Source organism: Girardinichthys multiradiatus, chromosome 14, assembly GCF_021462225.1.
Source record: "Girardinichthys multiradiatus isolate DD_20200921_A chromosome 14, DD_fGirMul_XY1, whole genome shotgun sequence".
Classification (NCBI taxonomy): domain Eukaryota; kingdom Metazoa; phylum Chordata; class Actinopteri; order Cyprinodontiformes; family Goodeidae; genus Girardinichthys; species Girardinichthys multiradiatus.
This window is the reverse complement of record NC_061807.1, coordinates 19,264,094-19,291,706: the sequence shown is the minus strand read 5'-3', so window position 1 is coordinate 19,291,706 and position 27,613 is coordinate 19,264,094. Positions and strand designations below refer to the sequence as shown.

Here is a 27,613-nt window from a genome sequence, read left to right as displayed (position 1 = left end):
TTTTCGCTGCTCAGCGACTGACCGCCTAGAGATGGGAATTCCGGCTTTTTTCCGGGATCCGACTCATGTAGCTCAGTTCCAAAACGGTTCTTCATGTGCTACCGCTCCTAGCTTTTATAATGAAACCAACAATCTATGTATGCTTTGTAACTGATGTTTTCAAATCAGCATACAGAAGTGGAAAAAAAAAAAAAAAAAAAAAAAAAGGAGTGGTTATTTGATATACAATCCGTTTTTGTAATCAAAAATGCATGAGCAGAATTTAAAAAGTTGGCTTGATGTTCTTTTTACATATGTAATAGTAAAAACCATATAAATCACTCTCAAAATTAAACATAAACTCACACACCATCCACACTTGCAGCAACAGAATATGTGCTTCACTGCCCATATATGGTATAAGTGTTTCAAGATCCAGATGAATATAAATAATAATAAAGGTGAACCTTTCATTGTATTTGCTCCAGCTCTATGGACTCTCAATGCATGCTCCACTGAGTATCTTCATCTTTTTTCTTTGCCTTTCAAGTAGATTATGAATACTTAGTAACCTTGTTGTGTTTATTCTATTATTCTTTGAGTTTAATTAAATATATGTAATTATTAGGGTTCTTTCTTTTGTATTTTATTACCTTTTATGGATAAAGTGTGAAGCACATTGGTAAGCCTTAGCTGTTCCGTAATAGAATGAACATTATCTAGTTTATGATGCACAAACTTTAACTCATGTTTAATGTGAAAAATAAATGGTAAAGTTATACAGTGCAGCAAAAATAACGTATTTTGCATTAAATAAATGTATGCATTATTTGAAAAGGTGGAAAAAACGTTTATTTCCACCACAATTTATGCAAAGGATTTGGCCAAATGTGTTGGCTCAGTCAGAACCGGCACATTTCTTTGACCAGACTTCCTTAAGGTCAGAAAACAGCAGGTGCTAGTATGGATGTGTTCAGAGGAGTGCATCAGACTTCAAAAAACTATTTGAGATAAATACCTTTTTATTTTAGGCTCTTCCATATTGTGAGAAACAATTTAAAAGAATAAAAGATTTACCACATATATACATTACACATCATAAAACATTACAGTTCTTACAATTATTGCACATTCAGATGTTTGTTCCAGTTTTTCCAGAAACATAAATAATGCTTTGCATAACTCTGTATTACAGATGACATCATTTTGATCATAATTTATGAAATGTGAATTTTTAAAGACAACCTACGGGTTTATATGGGGTTGAACTTTGTCAGCACCCATTTGATGCTACTAAAATCAGTCCAGTTAAAGTGTAAACCTAATTGATTATGGTAGCAAAAACATAATCTGTTTTCTTTCCGAGAAAATTGTTTAACACAGACAGACACATTTTTCTTCATTAACTGTTGGCTTCAAAACCAGCACAAATAAATTATGTAACAAACCTAAAGTATTCGCCTTTACATTATATGGGACTGACATGTTTCTAACTATAGAACAGTTTTCTTTACAACTACAACTGCAAGTCTGCCGTGTTATGTTTATATCAGCTTTGCACATCTACAGACAAAAAAATATTTTTGTCCATAATTCTTTGCAAAACAGTTCAAACTCAGTCAGATCATATGGAGAGATTCTGTGTCAAGTAGAATATTTAAATGGTGCTCAGAAGAAGAGCCAGATGTTTCTTCAGTAGCCCTGTCCCTTTGTCTTACAACTGTTAAACGTTTAGTTTTCCCCCTTTACACCTATTCAAGAAAAAAGCATACTTAATGTTGTTTTTTTACTAATCAAACCCCAATGTAACTGAAATGTACAGTGGTTTGTGGAGTATTGCAACTTTTCCACTAATGGGCTATCTGTAGCTAATGTTCTGATGCCAAGACAGAGCTTTTGTTTGATGCAAAATGCTGTGTGTGGTGTAAAATTAATACTCCAATGTTTTAGAGTTAATGGGAAGATGAATGGAGCTAAATACAGGATAATCCTGAAAGAAACACTCTTCGAGGCCCATACAAAGGCTCACCTTCCAGCAGAACATCAACCAAGAAAAGAGGTTCAATGAAATGTAATTGAAATCATATCAGATTTACAGGTTAAAATGTCCAATTTAAATACAAGACCTTTATCTAATTGAGAATCTGTGGCAAGACTTGTCAATTGATGGTCACAGAATCTCTCCATATGATCTGACTAAGCTTGAGCTGTTTTGGAAAGCATTATGGACAAAAATATTTGTTTGTCTGTAAATGTGCAAAGCAGATATAAACATACCATAGCAGACATCCAGTTGTAGTTGTAGCTGTAAAGAAAACTGTCTCTACAATTGAATACAAATGTGTAAAAAGTTTTATTTTAAAAACGTATTTCCTTCTTTTTGTGTGTGGTATTAATACTTCCCTTGTGTACAAATACAATGCTCTTGTTACTTTAAACAGAGATTCTCATTTCACTGGCAACATATGACGTACAGGTGATTTTACAGTGGCATATAATTGCTCATTTGAAAGCTAAAATACCTATCCAGATGGTTGTCACCAATCAAAATCTTCAAACTTTTAAAGAAATGGCTCATGGAAGTTTTAAACTCGTACATTGTTAACTTCCTGTCGCAGCCAGCTGTGCAGCAAAGCTAACACTAGCATGTATACATAAACGAACAAAAATGCACATATTTTAATGGCATAAAATACTTATCATGTGTTAACACAATGCTATAACATTAATTTCATACAGAATTTCATATTTGTCAATTCAGATTGTGTCATTGCTGGCGACACTTATTTTGTTGTGGCTACTAATTGGCAATTTTGAGGGCCATATGCTCATTAAAAAAATACTGAAAACACTATTTTTATCTGTCTAAATGTTTGGAGCATGGTAAAAACCTGTGAAATAAATTTTAAAAAAGAACCACAACTTTTGACGCAAGTGTTAAACTTCTGCTTTTTTAAATTCCTGTGGCAGCTACTGTAGCAATGCTAATGCTAATGAAATGTAATGCTAGCTTGTATGAAACCAAGAAAACAGGACACAAAATATATTTATCGTGGTATAAAATACTTTCATAGTATACATTAGTAACATGCTGCTATTGCTCTAGCTTATCACAGAGTTTAAAATTTCACAAACATCATACACTTCATTGCTGGAGAAACTTTTCTTTGTAGTAATTAGTCATAAATAGACCTACAGCCCTAGAATTTCTAATATTAAAAACTGCTGAACACATCTAATACAACAACTATCTGAATTGTTGTCATCAAGCAAAACACAATAAATGAATCATAAACAATGAAACAATCCAAACACTTTTGACATAATGAAGTTTTAAACTGTTATTTCTTTAACTCGTTGGGCTGCAGTGCTAACATCAACGTGTAAGACAAGCCATGTATTACTGTGTTGCCGCATTCATTTACACCGTTATTCAAAGTGCTTTACAGATAACAAAGGAACAAGGGTAAACAAATTGCAACAAATTAAAAACTAGAAGATAAAATCATCCTTATGCCTTATGGGGCAGTTGTAGTAAACTGTAATTGTATTAGTTCTTTACAGTTATTTAGGTACATGTTCAGTTACTAATTGCCATTTTAACAGGCATGGCTAAGAGGTTGTTAATTCATTTTTACCCATTTTAAGACATTCTACCTAACTCCAGTTCAGTCAAATTATGGGCCCTTTGCTCTAAAGATAATTTGTAAATGTAAATCCCCCTCATGTCCCTATGTGCAATTGTGAAATGCAGACTGCAGCCTCAGATATTTTCAAGTTACTAAGCAACAACAGTAAGTTGCCTCTAATAAGGCCTCCCCTGAAAAAGAAAAAGGATGTATGATCTGTCTGCTGGGAGATCGACAGAGTCGCAAATAGTCACACAATAAGAGGATGTAACAGGCAGAAAATAAAAGAAGAATTCAGGAAATGAAGGGCTCTGAGAGACTGGTTCAAAACGACTGGGGGGGAATCCAAATGGCAGGATTTCCCGATGAATCAAGGGGAAAATCATGTATGGCAGGAGGATACCTAAGGATAGGTGCACCATTAAACTATATTTTAACATCAGTATTATAACAACCATCACTGCTTTGAGAAAGGTGTAACCTATTTGACAGTTTTAAAGTCCATATTAATTATTTTTGGAAGAGGAAAATGTGATAAATGACGCCATCTGCAGGCTATTAGAATATGTTACAATGCTCTCTATCTATCTATTTCTATCTATCTATCTATCTATCTATCTATCTATCTATCTATCTATCTATCTATCTATCTATCTATCTATCTATCTATCTATCTATCTATCTATCTATCTATCTATCTATCTATCTATCTATCTATCTATCTATCTATCTATCTATCTATCTATCTATCTATCTATCTATCTATCTATCTATCTATCTATCTATCTATCTATCTATCTATCTATCTATCTATCTATCTATCTATCTATCTATCTATCTATCTATCTATCTATCTATCTATCTGTTGTAGCTCATACTGTGCAGCTTTCTTCAAAGAGCCATTGTAGATGCTGATGGCTGTGGGCAGGAAGGATCTCCTGTAGCGCTCCGTCTTACAGCAGATCTGAAGAAGCCTCTGACTGAAGACACTCTGTTGTTGTAGGACAGTCTCATGAAGAGGATGCTCAGGGTTCTCCATAATGTTCTTCATTTTATGAAGAATCCGTCTTTCCACAATGATCTCCAGAGGTTCCAGAGGAGTCCCCAGAACAGAGCCAGCTTTCCTTATCAGCTTGTTGAGCTTTTTTAAGTCCCTGGCTCTGATGCTGCCCCAGCAGATGATGGTAGAAGAGATCACACTCTCCACAACAGACTTTTAGAAAATATGCAGCATCTTGCTGCAAACACCAAAGGACCTAAGCTTCCTCAAGAAGTACAGTCTGCTCTGTCCCTTCTTGTTGATGGCTTCATTAGATTTCCACTCCAGTTTGTTTCCCAGGTGAAGACTGAGGTATTTATACTCCTCCACCACCTCCACTTCTCCTCCCATGATGGAAATAGTTTTGGACCTATCAGAAATAAAAAAAAACCTTTAACTCGTCACTCTCCTACTTTGCCAGATGTGTCTGGCTAGGCTGAAGCCATTCTGTTATTTTTAACACATGCCAGATAATGTTTTCTGCATGGCAACTGAACACACATCATCAGGCATTTGATATCTTACCAGTGTTTCCAGTTTTTTGAGTTTTAAAATCCCGCTGTCTGTAACTCAGCGGAGTGCTAATCATCAGATGGAAATGTATCCCTTTTCTCCCTAACACAGTGCAAAATTAGATTTATAAGCAGCAGAGCATAGATAATCCAGCTGTTAGGAACTGATTGCTGGGAAGTAAAGGAAGGAATCAGTGAGAAATGTCACGCACAGTCTGTCAGGAAGAGATAATATTAATTTGACTTTTACTGACATTAACAAAACAGCTTGGTGATGATCATCATGAAAATGTACACCTTTCAGTTCTTGGGTTTTAGGTTTTAGCTCATGACAAAATAATTATTAGACCTTTCCTCATCGGCTTTGTTTTTGTTTAATAAATAGTGACAGTGTGGAATCTGTTTTGTGGTTTTATACAATCAAGGTTATATTTAGGTATCTTTAAAACCTGTGAAAGATGAGATCATTCTTATCATGTCCCGATGAGTTTAAAATAAACTCTTCATACCATTTGGTTGCAACTGCAAACTTGAATGTAATTTACTGGGATTTTATGTGATAGACCAGCATAAAGTAGTGCATAATTTTAAGGAGACAAGAATGAATTTCTATGTTTTACGAGTCGGAATCTGAACAGTGTGGCATGAATTTGTATGCAGCCACTCTGGCAATACTTTGTAGAAGCAGCTTTTTCTGCAATTATATCTACAAGTCTTTTGTTGTATGTTTCTACCAACGTTGCACATCAAGAGCCTGAAATGTGTACCTCTTCCTCTTTGCAAAGTTGCTTAAGCTCCTTCAGACAGGATGGAGAACAACTTTAAACATCAAATATTACATTTTGCTACAGATTCTCATTTGGATTTAGGTCTGCACTTTGACTGGGCTATTGTCATGTAAAGATAAGCTTTGATATAAACCATTCCTTTGTAACTCCGTCTCTAGGTTCAGAAGTGTTGTCCTGGTTAAAGTCTTTTGCAGCCAAAAAGGTTTTCTAGCAGATTTGTCCTCTTTTTCCTCCGCCCTTCTTCCCATCAAATCTGACCTTTTTGATGCTGAAGGTTAAGCATCAGCACAGCATGATGGTGCCACCACTAAGTTTTACTGCAATGTTATATTTCCTTCACACATAGCATTTTTGTAGGCCAGAGAGTTTAAATTTAGTCTCACTGGATCAAAGCTCATTCTTCCACTTTTTTTGCTGTGTCCCTTACGTGGTAAACTTTAGGAGGGAGTTTTTACAGCATTTTACAACAATGGTTTTCTTTTTCCCACAGTACCTTAAAGACCACACAAGACAATGTAAACCATGTCTCATTTTCTATACACAATATTGAGTCTAGCACATATAATCCCAGTAAAATAGATTAAAGTTTGTGATTGTAATGGAATAAATTGGAAAAAGTTCAATGGGTCAAAACCTTTGCAAAGCAGTTTATAATCTCCAGGTTACCTGGATGCATGTTTTTGGCCTGTGGAAGGAAACACACGTGTGCACAGTCAGAAACTCAAAGCTCAATACTTCCTTTGGGAAAGTATATTTATTCCTAAATATTTGCTTTCAACTACAGTGACCATATTATCTAACCAGTTGATGTCAGTAATTGTATTATTTGCCACATACATACATTTTGTACAAAAATCTATTTTAGATAATATCTTAGTATTTTTTTTATAACAAGAATATTATTCATAACTTTCATGGACAGGATTTTTAGGCGCAGTCAAGGGCCGGAGATGGTCTGGTCTGGGGACCAGTTTATTTCGTCTCTTCTTTTTGCAGATGACGCGGTCCTGCTGGCCCCCTCTAGCCAAGACCTACAGCATGTGCTGGGGGGGTTTGCAGACGAGTGTGAAGCGGCTGGGATGAGGATCTGCTCCTCCAAGTCCGAGGCTATGGTTCTCGACTGGTTGTTCCAGGAGGAGGCCCAGGAGATGGCCCAGGACACGCTGGAGGGACTATGTTTCTGATGAGAATAATGCATCTGTAAAGTAAAAATTAAGCAACTAACTTGTCGTTTAACAAATGTTGGATAAAAATATTTTGTTTTATGCAGATGAAGAACTCCACATCCAGGAAGCTGCTGTGAGACAATATCATCACATGTGTAACTATTCAGATTTTATGAGCTAAAGTAAAACAATCAGGAGGGAAATGTTGCTTTTTCATCAGGTCTAAAAGCCATTTTACTTTGGGTTAAATGTTTAAAGGAAGGGAAGTTTTGCGTTGCATCAGCAGAAGAGATGCAACACAGAAGGTGGAATCAGTTTAATGGCAGACTGTGGCAGCCGCTAATCTGCATTAATAGTGGAAGTTTGTTGCTTCCCTTTTTGATATTCACCAATCTTTTTAAAGACCATGTTACAGCAATTGAGACATCATATGAGTAATGTTTGATAAGTTTGTTCTTGATCAAACTTTCCCTCAAAGTCCCTTAAGGATGCTAAGAAGGGAACACAAACAGGTATTCAAAAATATCTTATAATTTTGCTGCATTTGAATTAAACAGAGTACACCAGGCAGTTGTTTTAAAACAGCCATTTTGCAAATAATTAAATTGCATTTGACATCAAATCGCAACTCACATCTGCAATTTGATACATTATGCAGCACTATTATGAAATCTTGTATAACGAGACTTTTCCTCACATAATGGATCCTATAATTTTTAATTTACGTTTTATTCAAGACACATCAGCCAAAAACACCATTGTGTAACTAAAGAAAAAATGTAGTTATTCAGCAAATTACCTGTTATTGCTAATGTTGCCAAGTGTTTTGAGCAGGTAACATGTCCATTTAAAACTATAAATAACAAAAGGTTGTCAATTATAATGCAAATTACTTAATATCTATTTATGATTTTATATGTAAAATCTTATGCTAAAGCTGCTAAATATATGGCCGATATGATTGTGATGGCCACACCTGCAGCCACAGTCGGGGTACCTTGAACCGAAGCAATGGACTCTGGCTGGCACACTCCAATCCCAGATTGACTGATTGGGTGATACCATCTGGAGCTCCACCATGGGGTCTTTATTGTAATTTTTGCATAAGTTCTCTTTGCTTTTGTGATTTGTTTAGTTAATAGTCTGTCAAGCTAATTTTTAAGCTAACGGTGTTTAGTTATTTTTGTTAGTTAAATTTCTGTAGATGTTTTCCTTCCCTCTTCCTCAGTGTGTCAGTCTGGTCTGATCAGCCAGTATTTAAGGTCCCCTTTGTTTGTTGTGTAGGAGGTCAGTTTGTTTGTTTCGAGCAGTTAGTTTGAGGTTTCATTAGGAACAAATACATGGAAATATTTTTATATTTTAAGAAATGTAACTATTAAATATGTGCATTTCCAAACCCAAAAAATATAATATATTAATAAAATATAAAGTAGTTTCTCAGTGCTAAAAAACCAAACAATGGAGCACTCTATGGAGTAAGGTCAGAGACACTTGAGTTTAAATGAAAAATAAATTACCAAAAAGATAGATCATTTTGATACATTTTTTAGATTTACCCCCTAAGTGGACTTCCTGAATGAAGAGTTGTGGAAAACAACAATTAAAAAGAAAAGAAAGCTAAAACTCAAATAATAAACATTTATTAAGCCAAGAGGACCATATGAATGGAATATGACGTATGATCACTGAAAACATTTATATCACAAGACAAGAAAAAAAGCTTTTTTTCCTGAGCTAAGTTTTAAACATTTTTACAAAATAATTTCTTACGAAAAAATGTTTCCTGGTGTTTAAACTCAATGGCGCTGCATATTTAAATGCCTACTTAATAAAGTAAAGACTTTAATTTATAAAACAAGCAGTAGTTTGGCTCTTAATGAACAGATTTGAAAACGAGATCTCTGTTTGAACTAAAATACACGCCTCAACTGCAGATTAAGGCGTGTATCTTCAATATGAAATAATAAAATCCCTGGACTATAAACAATAAGCGCCAGATCTGGCAGGTAGAACTGAAAGAGCGCGGCTTCGGATCGCTCCTCACGCCGCGTCGAGCAGCTCCTCGACAGAAACGCTTGTCAGGTCGGAGAAGAAGTTTCCCTCGTTGTCCCCTCCTCCGAACACCAGCAGAGTTCTTCTGATGGAGACGGAGCTCATCGACTCCTCGTCCTCTGAGGGATCGCGGCGAGCGGGCGTTTCCATGGTGATGATGGAGTGCCCCGCCCTCGGGACGGAGAGCTGAGGGAGCTTCAGCTCGGTCCAGCTGTCAGTTTCTGAGAGAAGAAAACCGCACGTCAGAAGAAGTGGTTGATGACGGCATGTCACCGACAGAGCATACAGTAAACAACTTAAAAGGAAAATTAGTTGGTGACAAGGAACCAGGCAGGATCTGCTTCCAGTCTTTAAGTGGGGCTCAGCTGATTAACAGCTGGGATTTATGGTAAAAAGGATGTTGAGCCTCAAAATGATCAGAATCTCTTAACATTCAATTTCTCTGCAAGAAATGTTTCATCTATCCATCCATCTTTTGCTGTTTATCTCTAAATATAGTTAAAATGTACCTTTAAGGGGCCAAAATTTGTTTATGCGTTTGTTTGATGAGTGTGTGTAAACGTCTGCCTGGAAATGCATGCCCGCTGCCTGATTCTGAACTGTAAAGTTGTGCCGTTTCTCAAAGAAAGCTTGAGAGTTTAGAGTCTTAAAGTTTAAATGTTATTTTTACAGCTAGGCCCTCAAAGTCATGCAGTTCAGGACAATACCTCTGTCCTTTAATCTGGTTCTCACCTATATCAAAAATGAAGGTGTCACTGAGGGCGTTGTTTCCGTTGTAGCCGCCGTGGATCAGGAATTTGGTCTCTGAGAGCACTGCACTGCCATGCCAGCTGCAACTCACACACACACGTTCGTCTTTTCAGTCCAAAATCCTCCCAAAACGTTTTTTTTTTTTTTACTATTCCAATGCCACATTAACAACAAATACAGGGATAAGGTTCATAAGGTGCAATGAAATGTTTTTTTTTAAGCGTACCTTCGAGGAGATGGAGCTTTTCCTGATGTTTTCACAACAGAAAACTCCATTAGACCTTAAAAACACAAAAACAGGCAGCATTTTATCTCGCTGTTTATTCACACTCTATGACCTACAGCCTGTATTAGCCAGCTGCTGTGTGACTCACCGAGGTCCAGCATGTACATGTCACTGTAGCAGACGGGAGTGTCCCAGCCCCCAAACACATAGATGTACCTTTCCTGGATCACACAGGCTGAGTGGCTGGAAGGAAAGAAGAAACAGAAGATGTTGGAAGAGTCGAGCTTAAATGTGGAACGTGTTTCAGGGGACGTTTGAATCGAGTCATGATACCCTGATCTTGGGGAGGGTTTGTCTCCTGTGAGGATGGGCTGGTACCAGATGGAGAGGTGGGGATCGAAGATGTATAAAGAGTCGCTGCAGCCGTCGGGTTCAGGGTTGGGCCGAGGAAACACCCCGCCCAGCACGAACAGTTCCCCCCGGAACATGCTGCAGCTGTGGTAAGCCAGAGGAGGAACCTTTCCCTGAGCCTGGGAGAGGACAAGGTGGAGTCCAAACTTAGTGAAGTGCCTTGAATATTTCACATTTAGTCTCCTACAACCACAAACTCATGTATATTATGCATTATGTGATTGACCAACACAAAGTTGTGCATACATCACAAATATTAGGTAGGCATTTGTATTCAGCCCCCCTTACTCTGACACCCTGAAATAAAATACTTCAATTGCCCTCAGAATCAGAATCAGAATCAGAATCAGAAAAGCTTTATTGCCAAGTACGTTTTTGGACATACAAGGAATTTGTTTTGGCGTAGTCAGTGCAATACAATACAAATTAAACAGTATAAACATATCTACAATATAATATAAATATATGTGCACAGTTTTAAGTGAGTGAGAGTAAATATAGAGCAGTATAAGATGCAAGAGCAATACAACAGTGCAGGTGATCATTGTGCAAGTAAAGCAGGAGTCCAAGCTGAGCGTTAATGTAACTCGTAGAGTTACAGTTTACAGGTGTCCTGTCAGCAAAAAAAAAAAAAAAAAAAAAAAAAGGGGGGGGGGGGGGGGGGGGGGGGGGGAAAGAGAGTGTCAAGGTGGTTTCCGGGCTTTGTTAACCAGGCTGGTGGCAGATGGGAAAAAACTGTTCTTGTGGCGTGAGGTTTTGGTCCGGATGGACCGCAGCCTCCTGCCAGATGGGAGAGTTTCAAAGAGTCTGTGACCGGGGTGGGAGGGATCAGCCAGAATCTTCCCGGCCCGCTTCAGGGTCCTGGAGGTGTACAGTTCCTGGAGCGACAGTAGACTGCAGCCAATCACCTTCTCAGCAGACCGAATGACACGCTGCAGCCTGCCCTTATCCTTGGCTGTAGCAGCGGCGTACCAGATGGTGATGGAGGAGGTGAGGATGGACTCAATGATGGCTGTGTAGAAGTGCACCATCATAGTCTTTGGCAGGTTGAATTTCTTCAGCTGCCGCAGGAAGAACATCCTCTGCTGGGCTTTCTTGATGAGGGAGCTGATGTTTGGCTCCCACTTGAGATCCTGGGAGATGATGGTTCCCAGGAAGCAGAAAGATTCCACAGTGTCAATTGTGGAGTCACAGAGGGTGATGGGGGCAGGTGGGGCTGGGTTCTGCCTGAAGTCCACAAACATCTCCACAGTCTTTAGAGCGTTGAGCTCAAGGTTGTTCTGGCTGCACCAGTCCAACAGATTGTCCACCTCCCATCTGTACGCAGACTCATCACCATCAGAGATGAGTCCGATCAGGGTGGTGTCATCTGCAAACTTCAGAAGCTTGACAGACTGGTGACTGGAGGTGCAGCTGTTGGTGTACAGGGAGAAGAGCAGAGGAGAGATAACACAGCCTTGGGGGGAACCGGTGCTGATGGTCAGGGAGTCAGAGACGTGCTTCCCCAGCCTCACGCGCTGCTTCCTGTCAGACAGGAAGTCAGTGATCCACCTGCAGGTGGAGTCGGGCACACTCAGCTGGGAGAGTTTCTCCTGGAGCAGAACTGGGACGATGGTGTTGAAGGCAGAGCTGAAATCCACAAACAGGATCCTGGCATAGGTTCCTGTGGAGTCCAGGTGCCGGAGGATGAAGTGAAGGGCTAGGTTGAAGTCACCTAGTTAGAAAATACAGTCCAACTGTGTTTAACGTATTGCCTCTACCTCCACTGTAAACCTCGGAGGTGACAGCATCATGGTGTGGGGATGCGTTTCTACAGCAGGAACTGGGAAGCTGGTCAGAGTTAATGGGAGGATGGATGGAGCTAAACGCAATCCCGAGGCTGCAAGAGACTTGGGTGGAGGTTCATCTTGATGACCTAGTCAAAGTCTAGATCAAGGTTCTCCAACTCCAGTCCTCGAAAGCTACGGTCCTGCAAATATTGGACACACACCTGCTCCAACACAGCTGAATCAAATGATTGAATTACCTCTTCAACGTGCATGGGCGGTTCTAGACTGGGGCTAACAGGGGCCAGTGCCCTTGTCGAACTGGTCCTGGCCCATTATGGCCCCTTATGATGACATGTGCTGGCACAGAAACCTTAACTGATTGGTCCCTTGGACCACTTTAATCTTTTACCTTTAGTTTTACTTTAACAATGAATTAAAGTTGTTGCACGTTTAGCTTCAGCCATATAGAGATAGGTTCACAGTTTCCACTTGATATATTAAACAATGCCCTCTTTGTTTTGTTTCATTCTTTTGTTGTGTGCCCCCATGAAAAAACACTGACCCCACTCGGCCCCCCCTTGGTAGATTTGGTCTAGACCCGCCACTGTTAGCAGGCCATCACGTTTGGCAAAGGCCCGGTAATTACCCATTCGTTGGATTCAGCAGTTTTGGAGCACAGATGCATCTAAAAGTGGCAAGGATGTGGCTGTAGCTGAACTGAAAAGGGGGTTCTATACATATATGTGCCAATATGCCTTCTGCTTGAAAATGATGCATTACTTTGCCAATAAAATACATTCAAATTTGTGGTCGTTACAAAACATAGAAGGGTTAAAGGGGTATGAATACGTTTTAAAAGGCACTGTACTCATTACACACCTCCACCATGGTCCACCTCCAGCTCTTAGTGTCCAGGATGTGCATGTCGTTGAACCACTTCTTGTTCTTAGAGCCTCCGAACACAAAGATCCGTTTGGAGTCGGGGTCAAAGACGGCTGAGTGGCCGATCCTGGCCTCGGGAGTGGGACCCTGCGCCAGAGTCTCGGCAGTCACCCAGGACATGTCCTCTGTTGGATGGAGAACGATTCTTAGTGTCCAACAACATTCTGACCCAAAGAGAGATTTCCAAACGCTGTGTAAGATGGACCGAACCTGTGCAGAGCTTCCACATGGGATCTTTGCAGAACTGCATCCTGGCTCCCTGACCTCCGATTAGAATGGCCGTCTGGGCATCGATGGGACATAAAGTCTGACCCCAGCGTCCCGACGGGCTAACCAGGGAGGCTGTGGAAAGATGAAAATCAACAGGAGAAGAACTCATAATGTGGAGTAAAATCACAGGGAATGTTAACGCATTCAATGGGAGCTTTGGATTCAGTTGAAGCGTAAGCAGCCTAGACAAAAAGATGGGCTTTTCCTGAGGAGTGACAACAAATTCTGGTAAATCAGGCTCTCAAAACAACAGACTTTCTCTGGTCTATGAATCTACCAAAATAGAGCTGCACTTCGACGTTATATCCCTGCTGACAAACAAAAATATGCCTTGTAACATGGTGCCAATTTGGAGATAATGCTTTTTTTTTTTTAACTACTGTAAATGTTCTGAACTAGAGCAGCAGAATATATCCAATTGCAGTATTCAAGTGTGGAGTATTGAGATCCCAAAAGACTACTTGGATGCGGTGTTTGGTAGGATATCATATTTTAGGTGCCATGCATGCTTTTCCATTGCACGGACCTTTCAGTCTTTAATTTTACCCGAGTAATTTCAATTTCCCAGGGCCACGTTCCCGGATAAAAGGTCCTGATCTCTGGGTAGGACTTTCAGATTACCCCAGGATGGTTGAGGGGTGGGGTTATGTCCTGAGCAGAGATTACTGATGGATCCTTTCTTGCAGGGTTCGGACCTCTGCCCTCCTGCCATATTTAAGACCTGTGTATTGCTTTCTACTTCAGAATCAGAGTCAACTTTATTGGCCAAGTTTGTGTGCAGAAACCAGGACTTTGACTTTGGTTTCCATCGCTCACGTCGTATCCTATTAACATCGAGCCCAACAACAACCACAATGTGTAAGAATACAAATAAATAAGGACAAGGAGCAGCATGTACAAGTGTGTTTTGTTTTGATGTATTTAATAAGAGGAAAGGCAGGTTGTCATGGAGCAGTGCGCCTATTTGTTTTCAGCAGAGGAGCTGACTACTCTCACTGTCAGGTGTGTATTGGCACCTCTGGCTATAAAGTAAATGTCTCCCTTACAGCACGAACATAATTTAACACTGAAAACATTTTTAAAATCTAACTTTTAATTGAAATACACCTACTTAGTTAGGGGGGGAAAATGCCACTCTAGAAAACTGTATGTATTTTTAATAAAATCTCAGTTCGCACAATAATTTCCAGTGAAAACAACTGCTTTAGAATAAATCTAACTGAAGGTTGTTTAATTAAAAAATTTAGTTTTTACTTTAAAAGGTAAATAAAATGTTACCACTTTCTGTTTGCTGGGGTATAAATAGGGTCCAAGACAAAGGTGGATTTCTGTGAACCACTCTTCAAAATGAGAAAGGCAGGAGGACCATGCCATTCAAGTAAAATTGTAAGAAGTAGGTGTAAGATTCAAGAAATTAGCTTTTTCCTGACCTTATATATCTACAGCATATCTACAGTCAGAGCTATAATTAAAAGGTTTAAAACACCTTGAACTGGGACAAACAAGGCTAGCTCAGCTAGCAGGATAGTAAGCGAGGGAGACAATTGCAGCAAAGAGTGGCGCCTTGGTGTCACCAATTCTCCACGACGACCATTATACACATCTACATGTACACACCAACCCGTAGTTTAGGATTGATGCCAGGAAAAATACTTTTCTGTCCCACCATCACAAATGTAAACATGGGGAGTTTGCTAACTCTAGGTGGACTTTTAGCCATACACCTTCCAGGTCGGGTAGGCGCACAACATAGGATGAATATGTTGAAAAGGACCTCATTGCTCACTGTTGAGTATGGTGGGGAGTCTGTGATGCTGTGGGCCCGTTTCTCTTCCAAAGGCCCTGGGAGCCTCATAAGGGTATCATAAACTCTGAAACACCAGGAGACTTTAAATAAAAACCTGCTGGGCACCGCCAGAGGCCTGATAACCGGTCTTCACTGGATCTTTCAGCGAGATAATGATCGAAAACAGATGGCCAAACCAGCATGGAAATGGCTTACCAGACAGAAAAACCAACCTTCCCTCATGCACATCTCATTATGTTGCGTGTAAACAAACGCACATGTTTGTGTGGGTGTCTTGGCCTGTCGACTCTTCATCCTGGCTCCGTTCTGAGGAGGTGTTCCTCCCACAGTCATCTGTGTCTCTCTTGCTTCATTAGCTGGAGAAGACGACGAAGAGAAGCAAATGAGAGCGATGAAATCTGACACAAAGCCTGGCTTTACACCGTCTCATTGAGCAACTATAACATCTTTGTGGAACTGAGGAGGGCGCAGCAAAAAGAAAATGACAACCTTTATCATGTTCTACCAAAAATGTTCCCCCTAGATGCAAATTAATGTGTGAAGGACTTCACAACCCTTCCTTCCTCACCTGCTGCATTCGCCTTGAAGGCATCTGCTCTGTTAGCAAACAGCTTCTGGCAGCTTCTGGCTTGACCTTTGACTTTTCGCACAGGCGTCGTCTTCTCCTTAACACCATTCGGGTAAATGTTTTCTTCTCCCCTCGCCTTTGACGTCTTACCGCCACCATCGGAGCCTCCCTCAGCTGTTCGTTCTCTCTTCCTCTTGCCGCTGAGCTCTCGATCTGCGAGGGGAGCCGTCGTGTTCTGATGCGACACGGTGTTTGGAAGACAAATACGTGTTTGACTGCAGCAATTAAAACCGCTCCAGTTTAGATCAGACAAGAACAGAAAAGCGAAGTAAAACCTAAACATGGCTACCAGGAATATAAAGAGCATACACACCTGTGTTAAAACTTTCCCACCTTTAACGTTACGTATATTGGATGCACTTCAACTAAGAACAAATATGTCTGTGGAAAAATGTATAAAAGCTGGATAAATGTGTACAACCTTTAAACTAATACTTTCTCATTTCTGAAATGTTTAGAATTTTATTAAAATTTATAAAAATCCTACTTCCATTTGAAGAAAATAACTCCACAGCATTATACTGCCAACACCATGTTTCTCTGTGGGTAGGGTGACCTTTGTTAACTCTGATGCATGCTTGGACTCATGTGATGCGTTAAACTCCTCCTCTCATCCTCATCTTTACATTTCCAGCAGACACCTGGAGGTTTTCTCCAAAACAGGCTGGTGATTGGAGCTATTCATAAACGCATCTACCTCTACAAAACCCTTTTTTATCTTTCTAGTATCTTGAGGAAAGGAAAACCTGCAACATGATGCTGCCACCACCATGTTTTTCTATGGGTATGGAGAGGATTTTGGTGTGGCCAGTAAGTTTTTGTTTGGTTTTATTAGACCATATCACATTCTCTCAATGTTGTGGGAGCTTCTAGCCAGAACTGGATATTTACTTCAGAACAAAAGCCTTCTATCTTACCCATTAGTCCAGACATATGGAGATTACAAGCAATTATTGTCACATGTAGAACTCAATCAGTACTAGAAGGTCTAGCTGGTCCTTTAGTGTTGCTGTCAGACGTTTGGGAGCTTCTTTTCAACAATGTTAGAAAAAAACTCCAGTTTTTGTGATGTTCTGTGATACAAAATATTGACAACCATCCGCACTGTGCCAAGATGTACATAACACGTTGTGGATTTTTCCAACTGATACTTTTGTATAATGTTAGCTCTCAGCAAACTACAGCTTTGGCTGAAGGATGCATATGAGCAAATCAGGACAGCTGATCTTTATTTCAGTTTCATCAGACTCGCTATAACTGATAGCAGGTGTAACCTCAACCTCAATAAGACTGAATATTATTATTATTATTAATTTCACAAAAAGGTGCTTCAGAAAAATGTTAGTTTAAAGACGTGTACATTTATTTAAGTTAAACCACCAAAAAGCAGATTTTTGCATTAATTTCAGACTAAACTGTTGCTGTCAGACGCTCGGAGTGAATGTGAAACATCTTTAAAGTACCTTTGGAGTGAATTCGTTCACAGCTATGATCAGCTCTGAGTTTGTCTGAAAAAACAAAAAACTGTTTAGTTACTCTGTGATTCTGTCATCAGTTAAAGACAGACGTTTCCCATTTATGCTCGTTGCAGAATTTGTTTACCACGTTTCCTCCCTCCAGGGACACATGCAGCGTGACGCCATCTGTCCAGGTCTCTTCTTCCCACTGCTCCCAAGAGAGACATCTGTAGGATAAATATATATATAAAAAAAAATGAAATGAACAGGGAAGAGAAAAAACACAAAATCTGTGGCATATTTACATGTGCAGTAACAGCTCCAACATAACAGAGGCCGTGTTGGCATGGATGCATTTTTTACATAACATCCGAAAGGGTCCTGGCAAGTTGAGTTTTAAACTGATAAAAGCTGCTGTTTTATTTTTATTTAAACGCACAACAAGCTTAAAATGTGCAAGACGTCTCAGGAGTCCTCCTTTGTGAAAACAAATCTACAAATAGAAGAGGTGCTGAGTAGTGACTATACCTGCAGGGTAAAATCACTGGTTTAGATACAGGCCCTTGCAAAAGTATTTATTCTCGTTAACTTTGTCCCATTTCGTCACGTTACAAGCAAAGACTTCTACGTATTTTTATGGGACTTCATGGGACAAAACTAGCAAGGAGGGTATTTAACAGAGAAGCAGCCAATAAGCCCATGGTAACTCTGGAAGAGCTGCAGAGATCCACAGCACAGGTGGAAGAATCGGTCAATAGGACAACTATTGTGGACTTCACAAATCTGGCCTTTAGTGGGAAGAGTGGCAACTGTTGAACGCCACATCAGGTTCGGTTAGCAGTTTGCCACAAGACATCTAGGGAACAAAGCAAACATATCTGATCAGAGGAGACCAAAATTTGAACTTTTTGGCCTATATTCAATAGAGAAAAATTGACACTGCACATGAACCGTCTGGGACACATTTTCCCCGGGGCAAAATACAGTGGTGGCAGCATAATGATGTGGAGACGCTTTTCTTCCGCAGAGACAGGGTAGCTGGCCAGAGTTGAGGTTCACCTTCCAGCAGGACCACTTACAAAGGGTACATACTTGTTATAAGGGGTCAGTTTTCCAATCGTGATGGGGATTTGATTGGCGTCTATGAGCTCCGCGTTGACGCAAATCCTCTCACCCCACGGTCCGCTGCTGAACAGCACCACCTGACGGACAGATGGCGGAAGTGCAGCAGACACTCTGCACGGCCCCTGCGCTCTGGCAACGAAAAAGACAAGTAACATAATGACAAAATAGAGCTTTTAGTTCCTCCAAAACATGAATGGAAATCTGAAGATGCACTGTGTTCAACGCATGGTCTCTGTAAAGAAGGCACAAATAAGGAGCAATAAAAACCCACAGTCTAACATGAAACTGTTAAAAGGCTCCCGTGCATGATCTGTCTTACCTCAACAGCCTTTGAGGCGGCCCGTTTACCCCAAAACTAGCATAAACTCCGAACTCATCCATCTGGAAATCTCCCTCCAATCCCTCCCTTAACTTTATCTCGATTTAAAATGTTGAAACTCTGCTGTTTTAGCCTCTCCCGCCACTACTGTGTGTACGCCGTCTAAATTCCGCGCTACTTGTAGCCAAATGCCCGTGTTGCGCTTGCCTTGTTGTTCAGCGTGTCCTTCCAGGAGGGGTCGGCGGTGTCAACCCCAAATTCAGCGTGTGATCCGCCCGCCGCTGCACATCCTTATACCTATATCGAGCTCACCCCAGACTGCGATCCACACCCTGCCTCGGCGAACACGGGAGACGTTCAAAAGCGTTACGGAGCTATGTTTATTTTGGTAAATGAGATTCTAAAGAATAATCCTATTTAATTTGCTCACAGATTTAAAACATTGATTTGAAAGAGTCAGTAAATTAAACTGTCTTCCATTAAATATAAAAAAAAAAAAAAACTGTAAATGAAAGGCAAGCATATTCGAGTTTTAAATAAAATTATACAATGGCTTACTCCTAACAGATACTACATGATTTATCGATGTGCCTTAATAGGTTATTTTGTAGAATGCCATGGACTGTGAGGCAAAAACATTTGTAATATACATAATAATATTCATATTAGAGGAATAGAGGAACTTTGCTCTTGAACGCAGCCTCGCACAAACGTAGCGGTCGCAAAGCATTCTGGGATCGGATGCCGGTGAAAGCTTCTCGAAAGAACTGCAAAGATGATGGTGAGTGAGTTAGCATCGAAGCCCTGAAATCAACTTATAATCCGCCTCCATCCTTTAGTTTATCAGTTATCATTAATATCGGGAAGGTTCCGGTTGGATGTGACCGCCAGTCCAATGTGTTAAAAAGCTGTTATTTTATTGATATTATTTAAAATAAGATGTTATTGTCAGCCAGTAGGTGTTAGCATCCTGCAATCAATGGGCGAATGTGACGCTAAAGGCGATGTCCGTTAGCTTGTTGCCGATAAACGGCTTTATATAAATATAACCGGACACACTTTGTTTCACACTTTGCAAGTTTTTTCTTTTAAATATTTAGTATTTATATGGTTCGTTTGTATCTTCACGTCTTCGTTTATTGAAGATGCTTTCCGTACCGGTAGCTCTTTTGTCTGATTGCCTTTAAAAGGCGTAGTTAATACGTTCGTTTGCAAGTTTGGCCAAATCTAACGGTTATTTTTCTGGATTTATGTTAAAGGTGCCAGCTCATGTTTACAGGGCTCTAAATGTCGTAAACATACCAGAAGGCCTTTAATGCTGTCACCCTGCTGCATCACATGAGCTAAACTAACCACCCACGTTTCCCATTTTTGGTTGTATGTCTTCAATTGTATTTTAATCGATTTTTGTTGCCCTCTATTTTCTTTCCTGCAGCCCACACCGGTTATCCTGCTGAAGGAGGGGACAGACACGTCCCAGGGCATTCCCCAGCTCATCAGCAACATCAATGCCTGCCAGGTCAGGGGAAGACTTCCTTTGTCCTTCATTTGTTATTTAAGAAATCTAGCCTCTTATTATTTGTTAATCTGATAACAACAAACCGTCTCATGTGTAGCCCATTTCATCCATCAGACAGGGGTTGCTGTTTTTGCAGAATAATAATCTTGGGTAAAGGTTTACGCATACATGAAAAAAATCAAATGTATTAAAAGATCACTGCTGCTGCAGCCAAAACAACACACCTTCTTATTTATTACACTTCTAACGTTTAAAACAACAGTGTGGGTAACGTGTTGGAGCCCTCTTTAGATTGCTGACTGGCAGTGTGCAGCAACCTATATGCGAAAGGTTCTGTCTGTAGAGAGAATCTAATTATTTTGGATCTGGCATAATTGCATTTGTTTCAATTCAGCATAACTCATCCGGTGAAATAAAGAAATCCAGTTAATTTGGCTCCAAACAGTTTTCCTGAGGTATTGAATTAGTGAATAATGGTGTTGTTTCTCCTCCATAATTTTAATCTACAGTGATTTAGTAAAAATCCACAAAGTTATCTGATTAATTGCGCTCAGTCTTTAGCTATAGCTCTCACTGTGTCCAATCATGTATCAAAACTTTAGTTTCCCAACATCTACTGCCATCAGGGTTGATTCAGTACAGCCAGAATGTTACCATGGTGACGTTATATATATATATATATATATATATATATATATATATATATATAGTTTATTTTTTTATGTTTAATGAAACTTGAGCCTTTTAAAAATGTGGGAAAGTGGGATTTTCAGCTGCTTCAATTCACTGATTGTATTTTGAACTGAGTTTTGGGTGTCAGAATAAATTGTTACAGCGATGTGAGGAAAAGCTGGCACTGTGAGGATCAGGATGAACAATGAGGCAGTGTGAAATTATCTGGTTTAACGTTTGCCCAGTGTATCTGAGATTTAACAGTAGGTGCACTCCTAATTGTAGTGGTGGTGTTTTTGCTTACAGGTGATTGCTGAGGCTGTCAGGACCACCCTCGGCCCCAGGGGGATGGACAAGCTGATGGTGGACGGCAGAGGTGAGGAAAGCTGGATCAGAAAAAATAAAATCAGTTGTTTAGTTCTGGGCCAGTCTTTGAGATTTTTGTTAATTGGTTTTAAACAAGTGTGCGTTCTTCCAGGTAAGGCCACAATCTCCAACGACGGTGCCACTATCCTGAAACTTCTGGATGTGGTTCATCCTGCAGCCAAGACGCTGGTGGACATTGCCCGCTCCCAGGATGCCGAGGTAAGTTCCGTGTCCAATCAGCAGAGGTCACGCCTACGCTCAGATAAATTTTTATCTTTCCTTCTCCACTGAACCATCCTCAAGGTTGGAGATGGCACCACATCTGTCACCCTCCTAGCTGCAGAGTTCCTGAAGCAGCTGAAGGCGTACGTGGAGGAGGGTCTCCACCCTCAGACCATCATCAGAGCGTTCCGCTCTGCCACCAACCTTGCTGTCAGCAAGATCAAGGAGATCGCTGTCTCTGTGAAGAAAGACGACAAACAGTGAGTGGTTGAAGGATTTTTTTAAACTCATCGGATCACATCCTCCTGTTTGGGCATGTTGTAAATGTTCTCCTAATAAACCTTCTCAGGGAGCAGAGGCAGCTGCTGGAGAAATGTGCCGCCACAGCCCTGAACTCCAAGCTGATCGCCGGTGAGAAGGGCTTCTTCTCCAAGATGGTGGTGGACGCTGTCATGTCTCTGGACGAGCTGCTGTCTCTGAAGATGATTGGTATCAAGAAGGTGCAGGGAGGAGCCCTCGAGGTTAGTGCTCACTGTTCAGCTACAGATATAATATTGGCGCAGCTGGGTGTGAGATTTAACTCTGAATAAAATTCACTGCACAGGATTCCCAGTTAGTCACTGGGGTTGCATTCAAGAAGACTTTCTCCTACGCTGGCTTTGAGATGCAGCCTAAATGCTACGAGAAACCAAAGATCGCCCTGCTCAATGTGGAGCTGGAGCTAAAGGCTGAGAAGGACAACGCTGAAGTTCGCGTAAAATCAGTGGAGGTCGGAGTTCATCACGGCATTAAACTCTTTAGATCGGTTCTTTGTCTTTTGCTACCGGTAAATGTGATGTTTCTGCACCCCTCTCCCACAGGACTATCAGGCCATCGTGGACGCGGAGTGGAAAATCCTCTACAACAAACTGGAGAAGATCTACCAATCAGGAGCCAAGGTGGTTCTGTCTAAGTTACCCATCGGGGACGTGGCCACCCAGTACTTCGCCGACAGGGACCTGTTCTGTGCCGGCAGGGTGCAAGAGGAGGACCTGAAGAGAACCATGATGGTGAGACTGCAGACTTCTTGGATTGATTTCAGCCAAAATGTCAGTGTTGATATAACATCAATGAATGGCCTGAAGGATCACTAACTGGTTTTTGTTGGATGTGGCCTCCAGGCCTGCGGAGGATCCATCCAGACATCAGTTGGAGCGCTGACTGATGACGTCTTGGGACAGTGTGAGCTGTTTGAGGAGGTGCAGGTGGGAGGAGAGAGGTAAGGGAGCTTAATAAACAAATCCAGACACATTCTCTCTGACTCTGAGAAATTGTATCGCTAAAAGCATAAATACAGAGAAGATAAAGATCAGGGCCCATATTCACGAAGAATCCAAGACTAAAAGTAGCTCCTAGTGACGTCATTCTAAGACAAATCTTAGAATGTTACCTCGGTAAGATAAAAGTTATTCACGAAGTAACTTTGGCCTTAAGAGAGCTTAACATGAGGAGATGTTAAGAGTAATGAGGACTCTTAGTGAGCTTAAGAGTGTCTTAAGCAGATTAATAAAACGCTACCGACTGAACCGCACAGGGATCCTGCCCACTTTATAGTCGAGTAAATGAGCACAAAACTTCTGTAACAATCATACAATTAATTATATAGAGATGATGTGAGCTTTATCATCCCCCCAGGGTGAAATTAAATAGTTTCAGTAGCAGGAGAGATTAAAGGTGCACCTCTACTAAGGTAATATTAGGAAGGATAAATAAATAATAGAAGCAATTAATAAATAACTGTAAATAAAAAGTGAACACAATTTCAAACAATATAGTACAGAATCATTTATATACAAAAATACAAACTAGACAATAGTTCAATAATCTAAACACTATATACATAGAAGGAAGATGTATTGTAAATGATGTCAGCAGAATAAGCCTAAATGGTCATCTGCAGCGCTCCCCCGTCTGTGGAGCAGTTCTCTGGTGTGCTGCTATCTCCTCTCTATTGTCTGATCACAGCAGGTACCAGAGGTACCGGCACTGCTCACATTCCAGGCTGGTACTGGAAGCAAAGGGAATGACGCATTGATCTGTTCGGCAATGTGCTCCCAAGTCTTCTCTGTTTCCTTATTAATTTAATTTGCTAAGTTTCATCATCATGATTTTCAGATTTCTGAATCCAGTCTAAATTCTATCATTAGCTGTGGTTCTGTTTGCTGCTGGATACTTTGGACTCACTCATTGCTAATCACTTCTTCAAGCTTTTAAGACGTATCGTTTTGTTGTTTTTTTGTTTTTTGTTTTTTGCTGACTTCAATGGATCAGGTTCATTTCTGATCACAGTTCTTTGGTTTATTACTGTACATAAATTGAACTAATTGGAGCTGAGCCAATTCTATATTTCTATTTTCTTTTTTTAAGCACTACCAATTTAAACCTGAGCGGATGCCCGTTTCTCGCTCAGAACTTGGATGAACTGTACTGTTCCAAAGTTATTGGACCTTTTGTTTCCCCTCTAATTGTAAATCACAAACAATGGAGCCCCAGGTGCCTGTAAAAAATAAAAAGTGCCTTGTTTGATATTTATAACCCACAACAATAAGTTATCCACTCCACAAATCTGGCCTTTATGGAAGAGTAGCAGAATAAAGCTATTGTTGAAAGTCATGCGGGGTCCAGTTTGCAGTTGGCCTCAAACCCTGTAGAGAACACAGCAAACATCTGGAAGAAGGTGCTCATGTCCGATGAAACCTTTTGGCCTAAATGTAAAACACTGTGGCGGAAATCTGATACCGCACATCACTTCAAACCCACCATCCCCACATTGAAACATGGTGGTGGCGGCATCATGCTTTTCTTCAGTGGGGACAGGGAAGCTGGTGGAGCTTTAGTGGAATAATTTAGACCAAAGGATATTCATGTGTTTGAATGGACCAGTCAAAGTCCAGTTAAATGCAATAACAGTAGCAAAAATTGAAATTTGATGTTCTCCCTCATTCCAGTCAGACTGATTTTGAGCTAATTTACAAATTAGGGCAAACATTTCCGCCTCTGAATGTCTGGAGACGTAGCCCAAAAAGACCTGCAGCTTTAATTATAGGAAAAGGTGATTCTTCAAAGTAATGACCTTAACGGGCTGAATTTAAATGCATGCCACATAGAAACACAGATTTCTACTTGTAGAAAATTGAAAATCCTGCTTCATTTTACTTCTACTTCACAATTATCAACTACTTTGTGTTGGTCAATCATATTAAATGAAAAAAAAAATTGACTGGTTTGTAGTTTTAGTGTGACAATGTTTTCAGCGGGTATGAATACTTTTTCAAGGCCCTGCATATGTCTTTTTCTTTTTTTCTTTTTTTTTGTAAACCTGATTAATGCGGTGCATATAACACAGGCAGGAGAACAAAACAAACTGGTTTTTAATGCATGCCGTCTGTTTAAAGTAACCTGCCGCTGGAAGCCTTCTGTACAGGATCACACAGATTACCTTTTCTTTTATACTTTGTCTCATTTTTATAACTCGGGGCATCTCTCATTAAACTGCTTTATTGCCTAATGGCTGAAAACAGGCCACACATGGAGGAAAACCGTCGGCTGCGTGTTGCAGAGCAGCAGGTGTGAATAAGTTTTAGAGTAACCTTTTATCGTCTCCTTTGCTTCCTCTGGAGTCATATTCAAACAACCTACTAATATTACTGCTTAACTTCAATGCCCTCTCCACTCATTCAAAAAGATGATTCCACCAAGGCTGTGCTGGACTAGCAGGAGTCCGTTCTTCATTAGGATGCATTCACTCACCCGAACAAAAGAACAGATTTTTCAGCATCTTAAACCAGTGCAGCCACCTGTCGTGCTGCCTAATGAAACGGAGATGCGGAGGGTTAAACAACAGTACCACACTGATGAACTGATGTTTTGTGTCTCATGTCTGAAGGAGCTATGAAGCCACTAGGGGATAACGGATGTCTACGCAAGCCTTTCTGATGCTGTTTGAAATCAGCACATTTGCAGCGGTTGTCTTGAGTCTACAAGGAAACCTTTCTCCTTTTTATCTGCAGGTACAACTTCTTTAAGGGCTGCCCGAAGACAAAGACGTGCACCATCCTCCTGAGGGGTGGAGCAGAGCAGTTCACTGAAGAGACGGAGCGATCGCTGCATGACGCCATCATGATCGTCCGCAGAGCCATCAAGGTCTGTTGCTCATTTTTGTGGGGACATTAAAGAAGCCTGTAGGTTTCAGATTTGCTGCAACGCTCATCTATGACCCGTATTGATCAGCTGTAAGAACCAGGAGCTTGTTTACATGGTTCTGGCTGCAGAGATCCGTTTTGATATTTCTTTAAACATTTGTTGCCAATCAAAGAGTGGAAGTGCATAATTGTGAATTGGAAAGAAAAGATCGCACGGTCATTGAAATGTTTATAAATGTCTGAAAAGTGTGTCGTACATTCATGTCCCTCTGTTTCAGGACACCAGCCCTCAAGGGCTGGAGTTTGACACCCCTGGATAGATCAAAACATATTTGTGTTAGAATGGCCCAGTCAAAGTCCAGATCTAAATCCAATCAAGACACTGTGGCAAAGGCTTGAAAATTGATGTCCGCAGACCCTCCGCATTCTCTGTCTGAGTTTGAGCTATTTTGCAAAGAAGAATGGGCAAAAATGTTTGTGTCTCGATGTGCAAAGCTAGTAGAGACATGACCCAAAACGACAAGAGGTTCTATAAAGGGTTCACTCAGGGGTGCTGAATCCAAATGCATGCCACACTTTTCCTATTTTTACTTGTAAAATATGTTGGATGTTGCTTTTCCTTTGATCTAGCAAATTTGCACTTCTTTGTGTTGGTCTGTCACTACATTTCACAGCAGGAGGTTTTCTAAGAGCTATAACCTGAAGATTATATCCTGTATGTAGCTAAATGTGTAGCACATCATCTCCTTCTAGAACGACTCCATTGTCGCAGGTGGAGGAGCCATAGAGATGGAACTGTCCAAGTACCTACGGGATTACTCCAGGACCATCCCCGGGAAGCAGCAGCTGCTCATCGGAGCGTACGCCAAGGCTCTGGAAATCATCCCCAGGCAGCTGTGCGACAACGCCGGCATCGACGCCACCAACATCCTCAACAAGCTGCGAGCAAAGCATGCGCAGGTAAGAAGCAAAACTTACAAAAAACTTGTTCTGGTGTAGTTTAGAAATTGTCCCGTCACGGTATTCATTTTTCTTTCATCACAGGGCGGCATCTGGTACGGAGTGGACATCAACAGCGAGGACATCACCGACAACTTCACCGCCTGCGTCTGGGAGCCGTCCGTCGTGAAGATAAACGCCCTGACGGCGGCGTCGGAGGCAGCTTGTCTCATCCTGTCGGTCGATGAGACGATCAAGAACCCCCGCAGCAGCGTAGACGCACCTCCAGGTGGCGCCGGGAGGGGGAGAGGCCGCGGGCGACCCCACGCTCACTAATAAAACCCGCGATCTAAAGCGGGGTTCAAACCCAAACGCAGATGCAGGTGAAGAATTTATGGATGCTGCTTTTGTTTGTGGATAAAATGATGTGAGATGGAAAATAGCAGGAAAAAAGGGGGAGATGTTCATCATTCATTTCAACGCAGATTCTGTGGACTTTCTTCATAAAAAAAAAAAAAAAAATCTTTGTTTTCCTCTTGTTTTTGAAAAGGACAGTAAAACATTTTAGTCACTGCTTCTCCCTTCCTGTAGCCAGTACAAGCAGAATGACAGCAGCTTCACCGCCGTTTGTGACCCAAACCTGTCGCCTTCAGGCCAGTCGTACCTCTGTGACCTGAATGGAGCCAGTCTGTAACCTTCAACCTTGTTTTTGTTAAAAAGGAAAAACTGCTGTTTGATGTGGAGGGGTAAAAAAGCACTGAAAGGATGTTGAGCAGTTCTGAAACCATCTTTGTGAAGCTATTTATTGGACCATTCTAATCAATAAATTCACAGCTGAAATCAAA

General features: G+C 40.8%; 2 protein-coding genes across 3 annotated transcripts; one reads left to right on the top strand and one right to left on the bottom strand.

Moving 5' to 3' along the window:
- Positions 1–8,737: 8,737 nt before the first annotated feature.
- Positions 8,738–19,051, bottom strand: LOC124880846 (kelch repeat-containing protein). The gene is made up of 13 exons (XM_047386220.1): positions 18,870–19,051; positions 18,518–18,679; positions 17,571–17,652; positions 17,432–17,476; positions 15,909–16,143; positions 15,598–15,696; positions 13,474–13,605; positions 13,201–13,388; positions 10,475–10,671; positions 10,290–10,384; positions 10,142–10,196; positions 9,898–9,995; positions 8,738–9,386 (listed from the first exon to the last, which is right to left on the bottom strand). Exons 1-13 carry the CDS (start codon positions 18,929–18,931, stop codon positions 9,154–9,156), a joined length of 1,683 nt encoding a protein of 560 aa, XP_047242176.1. The 5' UTR covers positions 18,932–19,051; the 3' UTR covers positions 8,738–9,153.
- Positions 19,052–19,576: 525 nt separating this feature from the next.
- Positions 19,577–27,613, top strand: cct7 (chaperonin containing TCP1, subunit 7 (eta)). 2 transcript variants are annotated; one of them, XM_047386222.1, is made up of 13 exons: positions 19,577–19,650; positions 20,305–20,388; positions 21,367–21,436; positions 21,539–21,645; positions 21,730–21,908; positions 21,998–22,169; positions 22,253–22,417; positions 22,509–22,697; positions 22,809–22,906; positions 25,698–25,830; positions 26,583–26,789; positions 26,874–27,151; positions 27,360–27,613. In XM_047386222.1, exons 1-12 carry the CDS (start codon positions 19,645–19,647, stop codon positions 27,102–27,104), a joined length of 1,641 nt encoding a protein of 546 aa, XP_047242178.1. In that variant the 5' UTR covers positions 19,577–19,644; the 3' UTR covers positions 27,105–27,151; positions 27,360–27,613. The 2 variants fall into 2 exon arrangements, with proteins under 2 accessions (XP_047242178.1, XP_047242177.1); XM_047386221.1 differs by having other exon boundaries at positions 26,874–27,613.

What these genes read in the sequence shown, in the direction of transcription:
- cct7 (XM_047386222.1), top strand. An exon ending in CCCGCTCCCAGGATGCCGAG is followed by an intron (nt 21,646 to 21,729) that starts GTAAGTTCCGTG and finishes ACCATCCTCAAG; the next exon opens with GTTGGAGATGGCACCACATC. An exon ending in GTGAAGAAAGACGACAAACA is followed by an intron (nt 21,909 to 21,997) that starts GTGAGTGGTTGA and finishes AAACCTTCTCAG; the next exon opens with GGAGCAGAGGCAGCTGCTGG.
- LOC124880846 (XM_047386220.1), bottom strand. Translation starts at nt 18,931, where the DNA reads ATGGATGAGTTCGGAGTTTATGCTAGTTTTGGGGTAAACGGGCCGCCT. An exon ending in CAAGACACCCACACAAACAT is followed by an intron (nt 13,606 to 15,597) that starts GTGCGTTTGTTT and finishes ATCTTTCCACAG; the next exon opens with CCTCCCTGGTTAGCCCGTCG. An exon ending in AAACCCTCCCCAAGATCAGG is followed by an intron (nt 10,385 to 10,474) that starts GTATCATGACTC and finishes CTTTCCTTCCAG; the next exon opens with CCACTCAGCCTGTGTGATCC.